Raw genomic sequence first — 18,304 nt, 5'->3', positions numbered from 1 at the left:
AAGATGAAAACGGATAATTCGGCTATTCAGTCTACTTTGGGAGTGCTACAACCGTTGCACAAGCTAGAATGCACGAAAATAAAAAGATTATCACTATGCAAAGGTGATGCCATCACTGACCGAAAATGTCCACATACCAGCTGATGCCACGGTCCACTGTGTTCATTGTGCGTCTTGTTTTATTGTTACGAACAGACCCCATATCAGGAAAAGTGGCTTTCTTCACCAACACTGTGCAAGCGTTTTCCTAAACTGCACATTGGACAATGGAAAGTGGTGATATTCTAGAACACCATTTTCAAGTGAGCGATAAAAATAAGACAAAGAAACATTGTCCCAATCTCAATAGATGCATAAAAAACTTTAAACGGAAATAATATGATGCATAAATTATCAAAGAGTTTCATACAAGGAGGAAGACGATGATCAAAAGGATGTCCCATCACTGCCCTTTTACCTTCCACTATGATATCATTCCCAGTGAATGGCCCAATGGGGATTCGACGCATTGAACAAAACGGATTGAAAAATGTGATATATCCGCAACTTTAAAAAAACAGTACAGTTTATGAAACAAGAGTGTACAAGTACAATGGCATGTTATTGTCTGGGCCCACCCTTAAAGGACTTGCCACAAATGTTCGAATTCCTTGTCAAAGGAACGCACCACAGACGGCAAATTGGTGATCACGATGTTTTCTCGATTCTTGAAGCGAGCACTGGAAACGAAAATAAATAAATTTTTTGGGTTCTCTTGGTTACACCCGTATTCACAGAGGCTTAGCTTACCCGATCGACCAGTTGAAGCTTCCGGTGATAACGATCTCATGGTCAACGACAGCAAATTTGTTATGCATAAATTGCTCCCTAGTTCATATCGAGTGAATCTGATGGTCTCTCTCTCCGGACTTTTTTTTTGCTTTCCGCCCCCAACTTACGAATCATCCGTTTTGAAGGGAATACCGTTCTGTCGATGCAGTCGTAAAACATCGGCACCCTTGTTTTCCAGTTGATCGTTGTCGGTAATAATTCTTACGTCCACTCCACGGTTGTATGCATCAATCAAAGCGTCCGCGGTGGTATTATCCGTCAATGAGTACACACATACAAGCAGCGATTCACGTGCCGAAGCCAAGGCATTGATAAATATCTACCAACTTTTCATGTCAGCTCGGAAGGCGCATCCGAAACAAATAAAGTATGGGATTGTTTTACCTGATAGCTGTGCTCCGATGGGAAGAAAAGAGGCATACAGAAAGCGTCACCGGGAATATCAGCAAGATACTCGGGTCTAAAGTGCTGAGGATAAATACGTTGATGACGGTAGTATTTGGGACCGTTGCCATTGGAATGCTGCTTGGGGTATCTGTTCACTGCTCGTGTGCCTGGTTCTTGATCACAACGATCATTGTCGTTGTCGTTGTCTTGGTTGTGGTAGCTGAGCTCCTGTTGTCGCATACGTTCATGCTCTCTACGTTCCTGACGATCGTCATCTTCTTCCACCACCGTTGAATGACGGAACCAACCGCGAGGATGCGGTCGCGTGGCAGGCGCTCCACCACCCGTGTACGAATTCGCTTCTCCGTTGACTTTTTGGTGCTTCTGCTTTAACGCTGCCACAGCCGCCCATGATACCTTGCGAGGTTCATTGTCATCTTCATCTGCTTTCTTTTCTTCTTCTTTCTCCTCACGTGAGATGCCGTGCTTGCACGAAGGCAGCAACTCGGGGGAACCCAGGGCGGTGGCGATGAAGCCTGAAACGAACGTTTGAAGTAGGGACAACACTTGCTTGTCGGTGTCGCATTCCATCCGTTCATCCGCGGCGGAGAATAGTTTATTCAAGATACCGACCGCTTGACGAGGATGACCTTGATGATGCTGAAGCAGCGTTGTGAAATGCGTAGAAACATTTTCATGCAATGCATCATCTGACAAAATATCTCCAGCCGAGGACATGGACTATATGGGATCCCCCCAAATAAAAATGCGAATGTCATGTCAAAACGCCGTAAAAAAAAAAGAAGCGTGCTTTGAAAACATGAAAGCGCACTCACCTGCTTTAACAGCTCAGCCATCGTCAACTGGGTATCGTGGTCCCAAGGCACTTGCGACTGATTCACCATAGCAAATTGAATGTTTCAGAAAAAAGTAAACAAAGAAGAGGAAAGAGAAAAACGATATCGGAACGGATGTCATCGTGCGATGCTTTTAATGACAGCTTTTTCAAAGCTGTGACCGTACTAGCATTAAACTTTGGTTTGAGTTACACCCAACCGCCATGGTGATGGTTGCAGAAACGAAATACAGGCATACGACGGTTTTACATCGGTGAACTACCCAAATTAAAAATGTCAATACTATAGACAAAAGACGTTGTCCGGTTCATTTCCCATGCACTCCCTTACATTATCCGAGTTCACGGATAATGAAGATGGGGCGACCAAGGTGCCAAGAATTACCATACTGGGAAGATGGTCCGAAAAAGTCGTTTGTCATTCCTTAGGTAATACAAGCAAGGGAAAAAAGGAAAAGGCCGTATCTTAGATGGTATCGTGAATCCCAAATCGGTCTCCCTTTTGTCGATGAAAAGAGGAAATCAGGTATTGCACGTTATACCATGTATTCCGGCACTAATCTCCCTTTTTTAGAAATGAAAAAAAAGAAAAAGAAAGAAATTGATGTGGATGGTCCTTTTCCCTTCATGAAAAAATAGGAGTTTAATGTCACGTTCGGGATGAGCGTGAGGTCGTGACTTTTGATTTTTTGCTCCTCCGAAGTGCGCCTCATTTATGGCGTGTGAAGCACCCGATGCCAAATTAGGCTTGTGGCTTGCAGAAGATCCTCACCCCAGTGTGCCGCATTTGGATTCTTGGGCTATATAATCGTGAAAATTTTCTGCTTTTTCCCTTGTTTGTTCCAGTGAATTCTTTGGAAGAATGCCTTATTACGCGGTGGAAATTGAATCCCAGACATTCACGATGAACACACGTTATCGTATCATTCGTAAAGTGGGCTCGGGCGCTTATGGCACGGTGTGCTCTGCATTCGATTTTCAAAACAAACGCCATTGCGCCATTAAAAAGATTAGCCGAGTCTTTGACAAGCGATTGATCGCCAAACGGTGCTTGCGCGAAATCAAACTGCTGCAACACTTTAATGGTCATCCCCACATCATCGATCTCTTGGACATGGATATTGTTGACACTGCCCACTTTAATGACATCTATCTCGTCTTCAATTGCATGGATGCAAGCCTTCACGATGTCATTCATTCGGAACAACCACTCGATCCTATCCACGCGCAATGGTTCCTTTACCAAATGCTATCTGGTTTAAAATTTATTCACGACGCCGAAGTCATTCATCGCGATATGAAGCCAGGTGAGCCCAATGATAGTTTTGTTCGCGGCAATTCACTGACAGTTCTCATTTTTCAACCGCATCCTAAAGCCAATATTCTCGTGAATCGCGATTGCGATTTAAAGATTTGCGATTTTGGGATGGCACGAAGTTACAGGGAAACCGATGAGACAGACACCATGACAGAGTATGTAACGACGCGATGGTATCGTGCACCGGAAGTAATGATCAGTCATCAAAATTACAGCAAACTCAGTAGGTCTTCTCATTGTCCTTCAAACAAGCAGACAATTCATGACTAATTCCATCTCCCTCCCCCAACTGCTTTTGGGAACGTGTTCAGTTGATATATGGTCGGTAGGTTGCATTTTTGGCGAAATTTTGGGTCGCAAGGTCTTGTTCAAGGGACGCAGTTATGTCGATCAGCTTCACACCATCCTCGCGATGCTAGGTTTGCCTCGAGATATCTCGTTCTGGGATCCTTCCGATACCATCGAGACCCATTTACGTGGTCTGTGTACGGTCGATGGTCAGCCGCCACCGGAACACGCTGTGGACTTTTCCACCTTGTTTCCTCAATGTCCTCCGGAAGGGATTGACCTTTTAGAAACCATGCTGGACCTCGATCCTTCACATCGTATCACGGCCGACGAGGCGTTGGATCATCCGTACCTTGGCATTTTCGCGCAGTCGGCCGTACCAACGCCCATGCCAAAGATATGCGATTTCTCATTTGAACAGGGCTATGACGAGCAGGACCTTCGTCGCATGATTGCCAACGAGGTCATATTTTTCCGACTGCGTGCCAAAGCCCAGGAAACCATGGGTAATATGTCGTTGTCGTCGCCTCCTTTCGTTCCACACCAAGATCGTTCCAACCAACCACGCCGTCACTACACCACTACTACCTTAACCACGAAATCGCCCATCATGGACCATCATCGGTTTTATAATATGCCGTCCGCCACTATGAGCGTCTTTGAGCAAGGATGCGCCATGGTCACCGAGGCGACCAATGTCATGGGCAACGGACTGGTTGGTGAACAGGAAGAACTCGCTCGGGATGATACCGCCATTGAAGACGACATGCGTAACACAGCTGGCATCGTTGTAGATCGCGCTCGACAATTTATGGACTGCAGCAATAACAAAACTCGACAACAATTAGAACGTGCTCTCAGCGGCACTTTTTGATGCCCGCTTTTCCATCCTTGACTGTTTTGATGACGAGATTTTTCTTTTTCTATGCAACGCTGTGCAACTTTGAGGCAAATTGCCCTCGCCCTAATCCATGCTTCTTATGCTTCAATCTTTTTTATGTTTTTCATTCAAATTCCATCTCCAAGCTATCCTTATGACTCTATGAGCCATTGCAATATTTGTACGATTCGAATGAATCCTGTCCTTTTTACTGTATGCAACACCAAATTTTTTTTTATAAACACTCGAGTAAACTTGCCTTATTCTTCTTTAATGGTAACAGTCTGTACGGCCGCAGCGCCCATCTTGTTCCTATGCTCATTCTGAAAGACAACTCAATATGATATTCGCCACAGCAAGTTATTTTTCTCTACGATATCCAGGGTTTATTTGGCCGATTTATATGTCTTTACGAGGTAATCCATGTAAAGAGCATAACCGGAAGCAATTGGCTGCAACAAACAAACGAGTCAGCACAAATGTAGGGCGCGTTCGCGTTTGAATCTGTTTGTCCTACCTGTCCAAGCAATGCCAAGCACCAGTCGAGGACCAAGTTATTGGTCGGAGACACGCCTGTGCATAGATGAATGAGATCGATCGGTTCATGTATTTTTTTTTACTCTTTGGCAACCAACGTACCTCGGGATGTGCATCTGAGAACCTCGCTTATGAAATCCGTCATGATCATGTAATGACCTGCATATAATCCTGCGGTAGATACATGGTTTTTTTTAGTACAGTCCTCCATGGCGTGATACTGATGCTTGGTTTTACCCTTCATCAAAGATTGAGCACACTCGTCTGGCTTTTGCGGGGTATTGGCGCCTTCAATCTCCTTGGTGATGTCAGGTTTGGTTTTATTCTACAAACAACTGGATTTAGCCTTCTGATACGGAGAGAACGACCCTTGTGAATCCTAAGCTTACTTCTACATCGAATCCAGGCGACTCGATACCGCCAGGGAAAAATATGTGCACATCGATATTGTATTTCTTGAGTTCATTGCGCAACGTATCGGCAATTCCTCGCACCGCATATTTGGTAGGTGAGTAAGAACCATAGCCAACAAAGCTGAGCATGGCTAGCATGGATGACACAAATACGATTTTTCCTTGTTGAATACCCGAATCTCGCATGCGAGATGCAGCTTGCTTTGGTAAAAAAAAAAGGCAATCAGTTGCTGCATGTCACACATTTTTTTTCCAGATAATGACTTACATGAGCAGCATAGACTTGGCCTAAATAATTCAACTGGATCGCGCGTTCAAATTCATCCAACGAATAGTCCAAAAAGAATCTTGGCACAGCCGCGCCCGCACACGCACACATGAAATCCGGATTACGGCCCATTTTCACTTGCGCTTCATCAAACGCACGAACAATGTCTTCTTTGGAGGTGACATCAGCACTAATGTGGATGACTTTCTGTGTATCGGATTTGCGGTTGGCCTGTGAACCAAGAATTTGTCAGCGCATAAAAAGTCGAGGGGCCTAATTTTTTTTCTCCTGCGGTTTCCGCATCCGACGAAGAAGCCAAGAACAACTTACCATAATTTCTTGTGCAGCAGCTTCCAACTCGGGTACTCGACGCGCGACAATGGTGACATCGGCTCCGGCCTTGGCAAGTTCGATAGCTAAAGCTTTTCCGAGCCCGGTACTGCCTCCTGTAATGAGGCAATGCTTTCCCGCCGGTTTGAAAGGCGATCTCGTCAACCGATTGTAGAGAAAATCGGCCGATAACGACACAACGGCCACAGAGGCTAGTGCAATGAGTACCGATGCCCACGAAGGTAAACTCATCGTGAGTGAATGGGTGTGTGGAGATGAGGAAAGAGCGAGGAAAAAATGAGGCACCGAATCGTCCTCTCCTCGGGACTGCTAAATTGTGGTGCAATTGCACCAAGAAAAGCGCGCCCAAACCGGTCGATTCCTATTCACAAGATCATTATGGTTCAGAGCATCAACGTATCCGGAATCGTCAACGCATTTCGAGTGCTTTGGAATCCAAGCTTGGCAGTACCTCATATTATTGTCAATGGTGAGTTCATGGGGACCATCAGCATGGAGGACATCATTTTTACCTGACGTCGCGTCAGATATCCGCAGTATCGACTTTCGCCAATTGAAAAATAAAGGAGGGATCCAAGCTATTGCCTTTGATAAGGATAATTGCCTTACCGCACCTTATGTACCCCATATTCATCCACCTTTTGAGGTCAGCTTGAGTATTTTGAGAGTGAAAATGGAAGATGCATGTTACTAATACACTAGTACAGAAAGCATGGGCCGAGTGCAGACAAACCTGGGATAAAAACAAGATCGTGATCGTCTCCAATTCAGCCGGCACCAACGACGATAAAGATTACAAAGATAAGTCTCGAGCTTTTTAATAGGACAAGTCCATGGTTCAATGTGGTGGTGCCGCCAAGTCTTACGTATTTTTCTTCTCTCCAATACAAGCCGACAAACTTGAAGCATCATTGGGTAAGCTCTCTTCGAAAGACGGTTATTTTTGCCGGGCGTGTTGGTAACTTTATGCCATGCATCCTTCTAGATGTTTCCGTATTACGCCACGCTGAAAAGAAACCGTCGGGAGGCGAGGCTCTTGCAAAGCATCTTGGACCGATCCCAGCTTCGGAGGTGGCCATGGTAGGAGATCGAATTTTCACCGATGTAGTCTTTGGTAACTTGAACGGCCATCTCACCATCTGGACACGCCAAGTCATCACCGAAGATGGCGACAACAAACCTGCTCTCTTTGTAAGTTTGCCTAATGGGAAGGGATACCCTGTGTCCAAACACGATCAGGGCTATGATTGTTGACCTTTTTTTTCCGTTCCATCAATTTTTCAGTTACGTCGCATGGAACATCGTTTGATTGCCTTTTTGCATGCACGGAACGTTCAACCTCCTCGACACCCACTGACTTCCAAGCTTGGCAACGACCCCAACCCATTTATCCATTGAACCAATCATTCACCATACTGAATTCCCACGCAACGAAGTTGGTTGGCGGCACGAGTAAAGATGTGTTCAAGGTTCAAGGGTCCAATATATTCTGGAGGGCTTGCGTGCGCACATTTGAGACGCCACATGAAGAACGCTTCGTAAAATTTCGCTGAATCCAAATTTTAATAAAGAATAACAAACATTTTGTCTCGACCATGTCGATGTGTCCAGTGTAGCTTCAAATGATAAACGTTGTGAAGGTGAAGGCAAAAAGAGGTTTTTATTTGGAAAGATGACAATATACAAAATACGGTATAATAAACTAAATTAAGCTGCCTAATGCCTAAAGCGAGAGCGGGTTTGAACCAAAGGCATATTCCGACCAAAAAGATATTTTCGAGTAACCAATGACGAGGAACACCAGTAGACAAGCGGCAGTGTAGGATGATGGATGGTGACAAGCACATAACAAGCGAAAAAGAAATAAAAAAGGAAAACTTACCCATTCAGTGAACACCGTGCGTTTTCTCCATTTTCCCTCTGCTCCTCCCTCAGCCCCATCTTCCTATATTCTTCCCTACCCTATCCTCTCTTCACTCGATACCCTTCCCTCCCCTACCTGCCTTTCCATACCCTGCCCCCTCTCCGCTCTCTTCACTTGTCTTCCCTACCCTCTTCACTCGCTACCCTCAACTCTTCATCCACTGTCCACTTCACTCACTACCCTCTCTTCACTTCCTTCCCTACTATTTCCTGCCGTTCCCTTCCCTCTCTTCCCTTCCCTACCCCCAGCTCTTCACTCGCTACCCTCTTCACTCACTACCCTCTTCACTCACTACCCTTTCTTCCCTTCCCTTCCCTACCGCTCCTTTCCTTCCCTATCCTCTCTTCACTCGCTACCCTCGGCCTTTCACTCATTAAACTCTCTTCCTTCCTACCTACCCTTCCCATCCATTCCCGACCCTACCTCCCACAAGTTCCTTCCCTGACCCTTTTTTCGCTTCCCGACCCTCATTTCACTTCCGGACCTTACCTTCCCTAACCTCGCTTCCCCTCCCCTCCCCTCCCCTCCCTTCCCTTCCCTTCCCTTCCCTTCTCTACCTTTCGCTACCTTCCCTTCCCCTCTCACCTTGCCGCCTCTTTTGTGGACCGCTCATGTCGCCTTGCCGACCTATTGTAAAAAATAAAAAGGAAAAACAGCAAGTATCAGTAAATAAGGTCCTGTAACTGTAGCCGTAAATTACTGTAAAGAAAAAGTGCTGTCATCCATCATCCTCCAAAAGATCTAATGGTAAAAGAGACGATTCATTAGTAGATTATCAAAGGAGCCTTGGCGGAGTAGCAAAATTAGAAGAGGGAATAAAAAGCGAAGAAGAGTAACGAAAACACGGAAAAAAAAAAAAAAGGAAAACGACGCGCTTTTTCGTTTTTTCATTTCATCGTTTTCATCGTCGTTTGAAAAACTTTTTTTGCATAAGTTTTGCGTGTATTTTTTTTTTTCCCTTCATTCCATTGAAACTGAATTCGTCATTAGCTTCATGCGAGAACGCCCCGTTCCCTCCATTTACCGCCTGGGATTGCCCAAATTTGGTTACCGTCTTCCTTTGATTTTGGGAATTTGGTTTCATGGGTACTTCCAAAAAAGGCACGTCTAGCAAAACCAAATTTCTAATGAGCTCCCGTCTCGATGTAAAAAGACGCGGAAAGTGGGAAACCATAGATAATCGATGCCAAGGGGAACAACGATGTGAAAAAAGTAAAGTGTCAAGTTTCAAGAAGCCATAGAAATAATTGGGATCCAGGTCCATGTGTAAAATAAACTTTAGGTCCGATATGAAAAAAAAGATGTTCTGTGGAAGCCGCGACTTTCCGGACCTTATTTTCAGTTCCGCCGCATGAATGACGCTTAAATGATTTCCAGCTTTACAGTGGTTTATTTTTTTTTATACAGGAGTTATGTTTAGTGCCTGGTAAATACACGATAGGTGAATCTTTTGCTTATGCTGTCATAGAGATTCTCTTAAAGGGGAGCTTGGGGATCGGATCCGTCCGTGTAGGAAGGTATCATCGGCATGACGTAATTCGACTGGTATTACTCTTGTCGGCACATCCACCGATAAAACTTTATTTTGCGCACTGGTGGGGACATCGGCATTTCCATAGCTTTTTTCAAACTTGACACTTCACTTTCTACGCATCATCGTTTCCCTGCCCAAAGTATTCTGGCTTTCCCACTTTAAGCGTCTTTTTCAATCGAAACGGGAGCTCATTAGAAAAACTGACTTTGCTAGACGTGTCTTTTTTGGTGAATGCTGGCATAAATGAGGTTTCAGAATAACGTAAGCAGTGTGTCCAAATCGGGGCAAGCTTAGGCGACGGTAAACGAACGTTACACAAAGGAGACACGCATGACCCCGTGACCAAAAAACACCGACTTTTGTGTTACAGAACAATTGGGAAAACTACGATGCCCAGATTTTTGATGCGTTGTGAAATCGATTACGTCCAAATTTGGCAAACTGGGTGTTCTTGTTGCCGGATCATGAGTGACTCGTTTTTTGGGTATCATAATGAAATAGCCAAACGGCGACGATTTCCCTTTTTTCCCTTTATCTTTATTGATTCTTACAATGTGTAACATCACAGCTAGTAAGTAAAGCAAAAGACATACTATGGTTTGTGCGATAGGTTATATTAACGGTTTTTCTCTTCATCAACGCTCCAACTTATTCTTTGCCAATCAAGTTTTCGAAAAACTTACTGTTCACTCGTATGTTATTTGTGCCTTTTCAGTTCAATCCACATATCTCTAATAAGCAAACATTTCAAATAGTGACGACGAAGATTTCACCATCGCGTTCAAAGCGGCCTATAAAGCTCTTGAAAAGATCGAAAAAAAAATGCAGTGGATTTCCACTTACGGTCCCGATTCTTTGAAGTATAAGCAGTACATGCCCGAGTTTTTGGAAGAAGCTGATGCTGTCGAAGCCATGATAAATAAAGGCCAAAGATTGAAAAATATGTAAGCCCCACATTTCTAAGTCTAATAGCTCGAATTCTGATATGTATGGTATTTATATCTTTAGTAAGAAGTATGGAGACATTGACGAGGAGGAGAACGAAGAAGGTGAAGAAGAAAGAGAAAAAGAAGAATTTTTTGATGTACGAGGCGTTGAAGAAGAAGAAGAAGAATTTTTTGATGAACGAGACGTTGAAGAAGAAATTGAACAAGTTGAAGAAGCACAAGAAGAATATTACAATGCCGAACAGTTTGAAGACGGAGTAAAGCAGCATTACTTTGACGATATCGATGATGATGAAGAAGAAGAAGAAGAAGACGAAGAAGGAATGCCCGAGAAGATCCATTACTTTGCCGGAGAAGACGATGACGAAGAATATGAAAAAGTGCATGGTGCCAACGATGACCAACAACAACAACAACAACAGCAACAGGAGCTGCGAGCCTTCGGTGTCGATGTCCTCGACGATCCAGAAGAAGTTGAGAACGATGAAGAAGTCGATGACCCAATGGACATCGACACCGAAGAGGAAATGATCGACTGGATGGACGTCGACCATCCCGACGAGCTCATTGACTGGATGGATGTCGACGATTAGACATCCATCCGGGCGACGTCCATCCAGCTCATGATCCACCCCGGCCCCAAAAGGTAAGTGAATATGAATCTCCAAAACAGAGGATGAACACTCAAATCTCTTTATTACATAATTTTTAGATGCAAGCAAGAACCGCGAAGGAGATCTCTGGCGATTTCGGCGCTCGAAGTAGTAAGTACGCCAATCAAAGTCAGTATACTCATTGCATTTATGCTAATGTCTTTCTTTGGAAGCCAACAAGGCGCCTGAAAATGTGGCAATCAATCCCGGTGCCGAATCCACCCGCCGCATAGGGGAGTGCCAAAGCACAATATCGGAACTCCCCTTTCGCGAAATCCAGGGCTCAAGAAACATCTTCTGTCCTGCTTGGTACGTCGTCAAACTTGCCTTGAGGTCGATTTGGCCCTAGTGCCGCCTCCTCTTTGGAAAACTATTGTTTACTCATTTTTTTTTTTTTCAAAGCTGGCCGATGAGCCCTCAAATGCATGCGTTGCAATATCATTAGGCGCAAGCAATATTGCGCAAGGCAGCTCTTACATTTTCGGCGCCCGATGAAGTAAGTATGCCATTCAAAATCATTTTATTACTTCATTTATTCTGATATGTTTCTTTGCAAGCCATAGGGCGCCCACAAATGCGACACCAAACCTGATGCCACACTCCAACACCGCCTAGGGGAGTGTCAAAAACAATACCGGCACTCCCCTCACAACCAAGCGTTCAAGGAACGTCGCCCCGCTTGCTTCGGTAAGTTGACAAACTTGCATTGAGGTTTGATTGGTTGCCATACTTGGAAAATCACTGTTTGCTCATTATTTGTTTTATTTTCATTTTTCAGGGGCATCCGCAGGGCGGCCCACCAAACAACGTTCTGCCGCGGGGGAAACGACACCCCCCCCCAACCCACCAAAAATGGGAAATTTCCTTTCCAAGCACGGCCGATGCAGCCAAATAAGCGCTGGCGTAAAATTTCCTACACCACTCTGAACTGGTAAGTATCGCAAAAACGTATGATGCTGACATGAATCTTAGCACTTATTTTCGTTTTGGTTTTTATATCCAGCCGGCGACCAAACAAGAAAAAACGAACGGCTGGCGAACTGTTGCCAGCCGACCGGGAACACGACTACCGATGGCGGTCCGGCCAACTTTCCAAAGTGACTGATGGGATCCGAAACTGAGGCAAGTTCCCCAACCCTTTTCCCACTTTCTGACACTCTTCTTTGCCCATAGCGTAAAAGACCCGGTAGCCGTTGCGTATGACCCAGGGCGTCGAGGTTCTTTCCGTACAATGTCCCACCGAGCCGAGCTTCGTCCATACCCGACATACAGCATAGTCCACTAACATGCGGGCGTGCGGTCACCCATGATACGCTGGGAAACCCTTTGCGAACGTGGTAACGGTAAATACGAATGATCTATGAAATATAGTTTTCCCAGATTATCTAACTGGAAAGAGATCTTTTCTGCACATAGGCGAGGGATGGCTACGGTCATCCCTTTCGACAGGCACCGGCGGTGATGGTACCGGCAATATTCTACGGGCTGGTTGTCATGCGATCCGGATTTGTGCACCATATAGGGAAGGACTGGCTTGGCGGAAAAGTGGGACGTACGGAAGGAGTCCTTGGCGTACTGGCCATGCGTGGCGGTGAAAGGTCTGCTGTGGGCCCTTTATTTCCAACAAAAAAAAAAAAAAAAAAAAAAAGAAAGCAAGCGATGATATCCCGCTGGAAAGAAAAAAATGCAAAAAAAAGAGCAAAAAATCAAAGAACAAAATGATATTTGTATTTCCACCTTTCTCTTATTCTCTCTCTCTCTCTCTCTCTGTCTCTCTCTCTCTCTCTCTCTCTCTCTCTCTCTCTCTCTCTCTCTCTCTGTCTCTGTCTCTCTCTCTCTATCATCTGTAAGCCTCGGATCCCATCAGTCACATCTCACGAATGGGGACATCTATATCATATTCCATCGAAAGTGAAGTATTTAAAATATCGAAATTCAATTTGTACTTAATTCAAAAAGAAAGAAAAATGGCCATTCAATAAATACCACTCTTTTCATTTCATAAATCATACAGAGCAACTGTGAACATTGTGCTGAGTTGGCATGTTCATGGACTCAATGATTGTGCATGCATGTCGAAACATATTGTTTATAAAATCAAGTGACCTCAAATTTCTTGCATCTCAATTTTCATTTATCATCCAACGATTTATAATAGGTCCTTATAATGGGAATTACCATACTCTGCAGTATGTCGTTTTGTGGTAGGGAAAGTGGCCAACTGTTTTCAGTACAATGGTTTATGTGCCATTCAATTAGAATGTCCAGCAAGATGTGCAGTTAAAATGGATAGAGCCATATTCTTGTAGATGGATTGATGAGTGCTTAGTGCTTTTTGTTAAATGCTTTCTTTTTTGTAAGTGATGGAACACAGCTCCATTAGCGACGTCCGCGTACTTTACCGGACAACGGTGTCACGGATCGATTCGCCTTTCTCTAAGCATGACCAGTGAGTCTGTGGATCTTGTTTCCAAACGATGTTTGCTGCTGTACCTTTCTTTCTTCGGGTTCATCCAAATCGGCGTGTTCTTTTTGAATGAGTCCAACGAGGGTATTGCATCTTCGGGCGATCTCTTGAGCGGTTCTCGATTTCAGGTACCAATCAAATCGGAACAAGGGGGAGTTTTTGATCTCGCGACGGATATTCTCATACACATTTTCGGTGCCATAGCCGTATTTTTCCAGCATCACCAGTAAAAATCGATCCTCTTCTTCGGTATAATTTTTTCCTTTGGTCTGCTGTGTATAGGCGATCTTTAGTTGCTGTAACGGTACGCGGTGTTGGGATATCTTTTCCGTGAGTTGTTCTTGGATATCAGCTTGCTTCTCGATCTCGCTTTCACCTCGCTCGATTTTCGCGATTTGCCGCTCGTAATCTTTTTTAACAAGAATTGAGCCATGGATGCGACGTCATTCAACAGAGTATGTATAAAATTACCTGAGATCTCTGTATAACGTTCCCAGAAGGTCTTGGCATACCGTTCTACTTCCTCCAAAGATTTTCCTTCTATCTCCGATGCAATTTCCGAAATATTGTTTCTATGATTCAAAGAACTTGGCTTAAGCGATCGTTGATTTCTTCCAGTCAATTGCATCCCCTTACCTTCCGTATTTGCTACATGCATTTATGAAATTGCTGTAATCCTTCTTCGACCAATCGGAAAATCCCTAAAATAACGAAAGAAAAATCACGTGCTGTGAGCAACTTTGCTGATACTCACTGACATGCGGTCTATTTACCATTCTATAAAGATCTTTTCGTTCCTGTTCCTCTTCTTCCGTAAGCGGTTCAGCTATCATCACGGATTAGTCATACTGCTTGAATTACTCCAAGAAATACGAAAGCCAACTTACCTTGATCGATCTTACGTTGTTCTTCGGCCCGCTCTTTTTCCAACGCTTCTATTTCTTCGGGGGTACCTTCCGTTGACACATTTGGCACCTTGTAGCCCAAAGATTTCTACAAGCAAAGGGCCAAAGAAAAAAAAAATACCAGGTGAATAAAAGAAGTAGATGAATGCATTCTCTAAGAAACTCACCCTAAGGTACAATGTATCCTTCTCGTTTAATGCACTCAGTCGCGGTGGGAAGAACTGGAAATCCTCACTAGCAGTAGGTAAAAACTGTGAATATACGAGAATCATCCGTATCGCAACCACTTCAAATAAGTAAGAAACGTACGTGACATAACGTTTTGGCCGTGGCGCTTTTGTAGAAGGTGTTTTGGAAGTAGTACGCAAAGCTTCCTTGTAATAATCATCCACGGCATAATTGGCTTTGCGTTCTCTCTTGGCCGGGCCAAGCCATGAAAGACCGGCATTGCCTGCTTTTCTCTAGAGTGACATGTCCGGGTGAATAAATACTACGCTGGATTCACACGTGCCATGACGCTTTCTGTGAGAGACAGGTTACCTTGTTACTCCAATCTTCACCATTCCACTGATAGGCGCTCTCGGATGAGAAATTTTTCAGGTCGTCGATATTCAGATTCTCATACTTTTTGTTCAGTTCGGCTGTTTTTTCTTCACCGCGACGAAGGATGGCATCAATGTCATCATCGAGCGACGTGGGAGCGTCGGCATCCTTGAATATATTTTCCGCCCCGTGTTGGATCATGGTCAACAATTCTTCCTTGGAAGCCGCTGGAAAAGAGAGAAAAAAAAAGACCATTTTGCATTCAGTCAACGAAAATCAAGGTGGGCTATTTAATCGTTGTCGCACCTTTCTGTTGTTGGGCCATACGACCTTGCTGAATCACCAGTTGATCCAATCGCAATTTTTGTGCCGCTCGTTCCAAGACTTTATCCTCAATAGCATTCTACAACGACTCATCAGTTCAATGACCCTAAAGTTACCATACCAGCGCACCATCAAACATACCTCGGTTACAAATCGGAAAACATAAACCTGCTTGGTTTGTCCGATACGATGAGCACGATCCATGGCTTGTAGATCCACTTGAGGGTTCCTGTTTTATGATCGGGGTTTGAGTCAAATTAGTCATAGTGGAATGGGTTCAATAGTGTTCCCGAGACTTACCAGTCACTGTCAAAGAGAATGACAATATCTGCCGTAGTAAGATTGATACCGAGACCACCGGCACGAGTGGTCAGTAAAAAGATGAATTTATCGCTGCCAGGGCGGTTGTATTCGTCAATAGCATCCGTGCGATCTTCTTGACTTGTCTGGCCGTCAATGCGGCAATATTCTACATGTGATAAGATCGGTAAGATAGGTGACAATCAGAATCCATACTTGTTTTTTGACGTACCATAGTCTTTCCACCAGCAGTAATCCTCCAGAATATCTAATACACGGCTCATCTGACTAAACAAAAGCACGCGTGATCCTTGGGCTTTGAAGCGAGCTAAAAGCTTGTCGAGGACGACCATTTTGCCTGCATTGTCCACCATGTGCTGATCGGTCGTATAAGGAGGACCAGGCTCCTAATGATGATTTCTTTCTGTGAGCCAAATCCAGTCCACGCATGTTTCCAATCATGACCAACGTTACTTACAGCCCCATCGAACAGGTAAGGATGGTTACAGCATTTGCGAAGCTGCATAACAACGTTCAAAAGGCGAGTCTTGCCTTCTTTTTTACCTAAACTCGCCGCGCCTACAGAAGCAGAGAAAACTTTAAATAGAGTGCTAGGCGACACGGGGGGATGCTCAGATACAAACCATTAATGGCGTCAATGTCTTTTTCAAGAATCTTTTGATACCATTTGCGTTGCATGGTGCTCATTTTCACGTAAACGTTGATTTCCTTTTTGGGCAACAAGGATTTCTCGACGTCGGATTTGATACGGCGCAGCAAGAAAGGTCGAAGCACCTAACAAAAAAAAATGGTTAATATGGATTGGTGAAAGCCTTTTTCCCATTGATAGATCAGACGATGTCATACCTTGTGTAATTGTTCGACCACCTTTTTCTGGTCCCCGCCTTGTTTTTCAAACCATTCATCGAAAGCTTCCGAGGAGCTGAAGACATCGGGCAAAAGGAAGTTGAGCAAGGCCCAAAGTTCATGCAAATTGTTTTGAAGAGGTGTGCCGGTGATCAGCATACGATTCTTCGTTTCCAGAATGCGAACGATCTGGGATAACATGGAATTCTCGTTCTTGATACGATGGGCTTCATCAATGATAATGTACTCCCAAGAGATCTTTTTAAACTGAGCTTTTTCCATGAGACAAGTCTCGTACGAAGTGATGCACACTTCAAATTGGAGAGGCTGAAGTCGTGTTTTCACCATCTCGGACTATTTGAATGGTCAGATTTCTCATTTGAAAAAAAAAAAGAGACATGACAACTAGTGAACCACTTACTCTTTTTTCCTTGTCACCATGAAAAACAAATGCATCAAAGTCAGGTACCCATTTACTGAATTCATTTTTCCAGTTATGCAAGGTAGATTTGGGGACCACGACGAGATGAGGGCCGGAAATACCGCGAATATGCTTCAGAAAACCGAGAAACGAAATGGTCTGCAATGTCTTACCGAGACCCTGTGAAAGATGTCCGAGAATTGGCGATATAAGTACAACAGACTCTTGGCGAGGTTGCATGTGTGATAGCCTACCATTTCGTCGGCTAGAATGCCATTGATACCGTTTTCAAAGAGTGAGATCATCCAATTGAGACCTTGAATTTGGTATTCGCGGAGTGTTCCGCCCGTCACATCTATAAGGTCGATCGATCGAATGAGACTTCATCATTTTCGTCATGCATGCATCTATTGGGCTGAATACAAACATGAAGGAGACTCGGTGAAAACCGTCAATTGTTCTTCGCCTTCTCTTTCCTCATCCATAAGGATTTCTTCATCTTCCTCTTTCTCTGTTTTCTGACGTCGTCTTGATCTACAGAAATGATACAAAAAGGTGAATAAATTTTGTAGAGAGTGATGGCGCAAGGTTGAAACATGATTTTTTTTTTTTTACCCCCCATGCGATTTTTTACTGAGTTGTTTCTCTCTGAGAACTTGTTGTAAAGCTTCATCGTTGTCCATGCGCAAATTCAAAAAATGCGCAAATAACTCGGTCTGTCCGAGAAGGTAGCGATACCGTTTGACTCGGTTTTCATACTATCAAAAACTCGGATTAAATACAAGATCGCCGGTAGATTTGTCTGATCATGACATACAGATGAAGACCGATGAGTTTTAATCTGATCATTGGTGGTCGATTGAGCGGGACTTGCTCTAGGCGTCGATTCTTCCTGCAGGGCGAAAAGCGAAAAAAAAAAGACATGTCAGATCGGTGCAGGAATGGTAGGTTTCGGTAGTGATACGAACCGATGCTGTCCGAGAATCCGATGCATTCATCGATGCTCTCTATCATTTTTATATAAATTGAGTTTTTCAAGCGGGCATCTTTGATGGCATGACAATACCACTTACCCTTCGTTCGAGACGATCCGCGCGCGCCGTGTTCTTTTGAGCGATCTGTGATGTTTTTGCGTGATTAACATGGCAGTAATTGAGTGTAGAGACATAGCAATTCTTTAACTCACTTTGGCTTTGGGCATGCTTGGATCAGGAAAAAAAACGCAAGACTGAAGAAAATCCAGCTCAAATACGCGCGAAAGAGAAAAGAGTGCCTGCTGACATTGAACTT

General features: G+C 44.2%; 6 protein-coding genes across 6 annotated transcripts; 3 read left to right on the top strand and 3 right to left on the bottom strand.

The window, feature by feature from the left end:
- Positions 1–619: 619 nt before the first annotated feature.
- Positions 620–2,280, bottom strand: BYT42DRAFT_591461 (uncharacterized protein; the record flags this gene model as incomplete). The annotated part of the gene is made up of 6 exons (XM_051570541.1): positions 620–719; positions 790–867; positions 939–1,150; positions 1,216–1,959; positions 2,055–2,111; positions 2,275–2,280. The coding sequence occupies 6 exons, from the start codon at positions 2,278–2,280 to the stop codon at positions 620–622; spliced, it is 1,197 nt and encodes a 398-aa protein (XP_051428462.1).
- A 683-nt stretch (positions 2,281–2,963) lies between these two features.
- Positions 2,964–4,194, top strand: BYT42DRAFT_465195 (kinase-like domain-containing protein; the record flags this gene model as incomplete). The annotated part of the gene is made up of 3 exons (XM_051563503.1): positions 2,964–3,381; positions 3,451–3,615; positions 3,704–4,194. Coding segments are annotated over 3 exons (1,074 nt in total), but the record flags the coding sequence as incomplete, so codon positions are not given.
- A 752-nt stretch (positions 4,195–4,946) lies between these two features.
- Positions 4,947–6,360, bottom strand: BYT42DRAFT_487355 (uncharacterized protein; the record flags this gene model as incomplete). Its single annotated transcript, XM_051563794.1, has 7 exons — positions 4,947–5,012; positions 5,078–5,133; positions 5,200–5,268; positions 5,335–5,422; positions 5,487–5,711; positions 5,779–6,009; positions 6,109–6,360. 7 exons carry the CDS (start codon positions 6,358–6,360, stop codon positions 4,947–4,949), a joined length of 987 nt encoding a protein of 328 aa, XP_051428460.1.
- A 31-nt stretch (positions 6,361–6,391) lies between these two features.
- Positions 6,392–7,772, top strand: BYT42DRAFT_552692 (mitochondrial PGP phosphatase-domain-containing protein). Its single transcript, XM_051566407.1, has 6 exons — positions 6,392–6,598; positions 6,657–6,775; positions 6,837–6,930; positions 7,018–7,044; positions 7,115–7,320; positions 7,414–7,772. Exons 1-6 carry the CDS (start codon positions 6,406–6,408, stop codon positions 7,525–7,527), a joined length of 753 nt encoding a protein of 250 aa, XP_051428459.1. The 5' UTR covers positions 6,392–6,405; the 3' UTR covers positions 7,528–7,772.
- Positions 7,773–10,181: 2,409 nt separating this feature from the next.
- Positions 10,182–11,127, top strand: BYT42DRAFT_609686 (uncharacterized protein; the record flags this gene model as incomplete). The annotated part of the gene is made up of 3 exons (XM_051571299.1): positions 10,182–10,279; positions 10,343–10,531; positions 10,596–11,127. 3 exons carry the CDS (start codon positions 10,182–10,184, stop codon positions 11,125–11,127), a joined length of 819 nt encoding a protein of 272 aa, XP_051428458.1.
- Positions 11,128–13,302: 2,175 nt separating this feature from the next.
- On the bottom strand, positions 13,303–18,289 carry BYT42DRAFT_24006 (SNF2 family N-terminal domain-containing protein). The gene is made up of 23 exons (XM_051562661.1): positions 18,201–18,289; positions 18,088–18,132; positions 17,983–18,021; positions 17,832–17,906; positions 17,630–17,772; positions 17,442–17,548; positions 17,269–17,369; positions 17,015–17,194; positions 16,594–16,947; positions 16,371–16,521; positions 16,205–16,305; positions 15,959–16,133; positions 15,727–15,895; positions 15,568–15,655; positions 15,409–15,505; positions 15,100–15,329; positions 14,869–15,020; positions 14,727–14,793; positions 14,542–14,647; positions 14,428–14,480; positions 14,291–14,355; positions 14,126–14,226; positions 13,303–14,063 (listed from the first exon to the last, which is right to left on the bottom strand). The coding sequence occupies exons 1-23, from the start codon at positions 18,213–18,215 to the stop codon at positions 13,624–13,626; spliced, it is 3,054 nt and encodes a 1,017-aa protein (XP_051428457.1). The 5' UTR covers positions 18,216–18,289; the 3' UTR covers positions 13,303–13,623.
- Between the last annotated feature and the right edge of the window lie 15 nt (positions 18,290–18,304).

This window comes from Radiomyces spectabilis, assembly GCF_025331425.1.
Source record: "Radiomyces spectabilis strain NRRL 2753 chromosome Unknown BYT42scaffold_1, whole genome shotgun sequence".
Taxonomy (NCBI): Eukaryota; Fungi; Mucoromycota; class Mucoromycetes; order Mucorales; family Radiomycetaceae; genus Radiomyces; species Radiomyces spectabilis.
Note: the sequence above shows the minus strand (reverse complement) of the source record. Positions and strands in the feature narration are given on the sequence as shown.

Excerpts from the sequence above, each read along its gene's own strand:
- BYT42DRAFT_552692 (XM_051566407.1), top strand. The coding sequence starts at position 6,406 with ATGAGGCACCGAATCGTCCTCTCCTCGGGACTGCTAAATTGTGGTGCA. Across the intron at positions 6,599-6,656 it reads ACCTCATATTATTGTCAATG|ATATCCGCAGTATCGACTTT; the intron begins GTGAGTTCATGG and ends ACGTCGCGTCAG. Across the intron at positions 7,321-7,413 it reads ACAACAAACCTGCTCTCTTT|TTACGTCGCATGGAACATCG; the intron begins GTAAGTTTGCCT and ends TCAATTTTTCAG.
- BYT42DRAFT_24006 (XM_051562661.1), bottom strand. Across the intron at positions 14,648-14,726 it reads AGGATACATTGTACCTTAGG|AAATCTTTGGGCTACAAGGT; the intron begins GTGAGTTTCTTA and ends CTTTGCTTGTAG. Across the intron at positions 14,064-14,125 it reads ACGTTATACAGAGATCTCAG|ATTACGAGCGGCAAATCGCG; the intron begins GTAATTTTATAC and ends TTGTTAAAAAAG.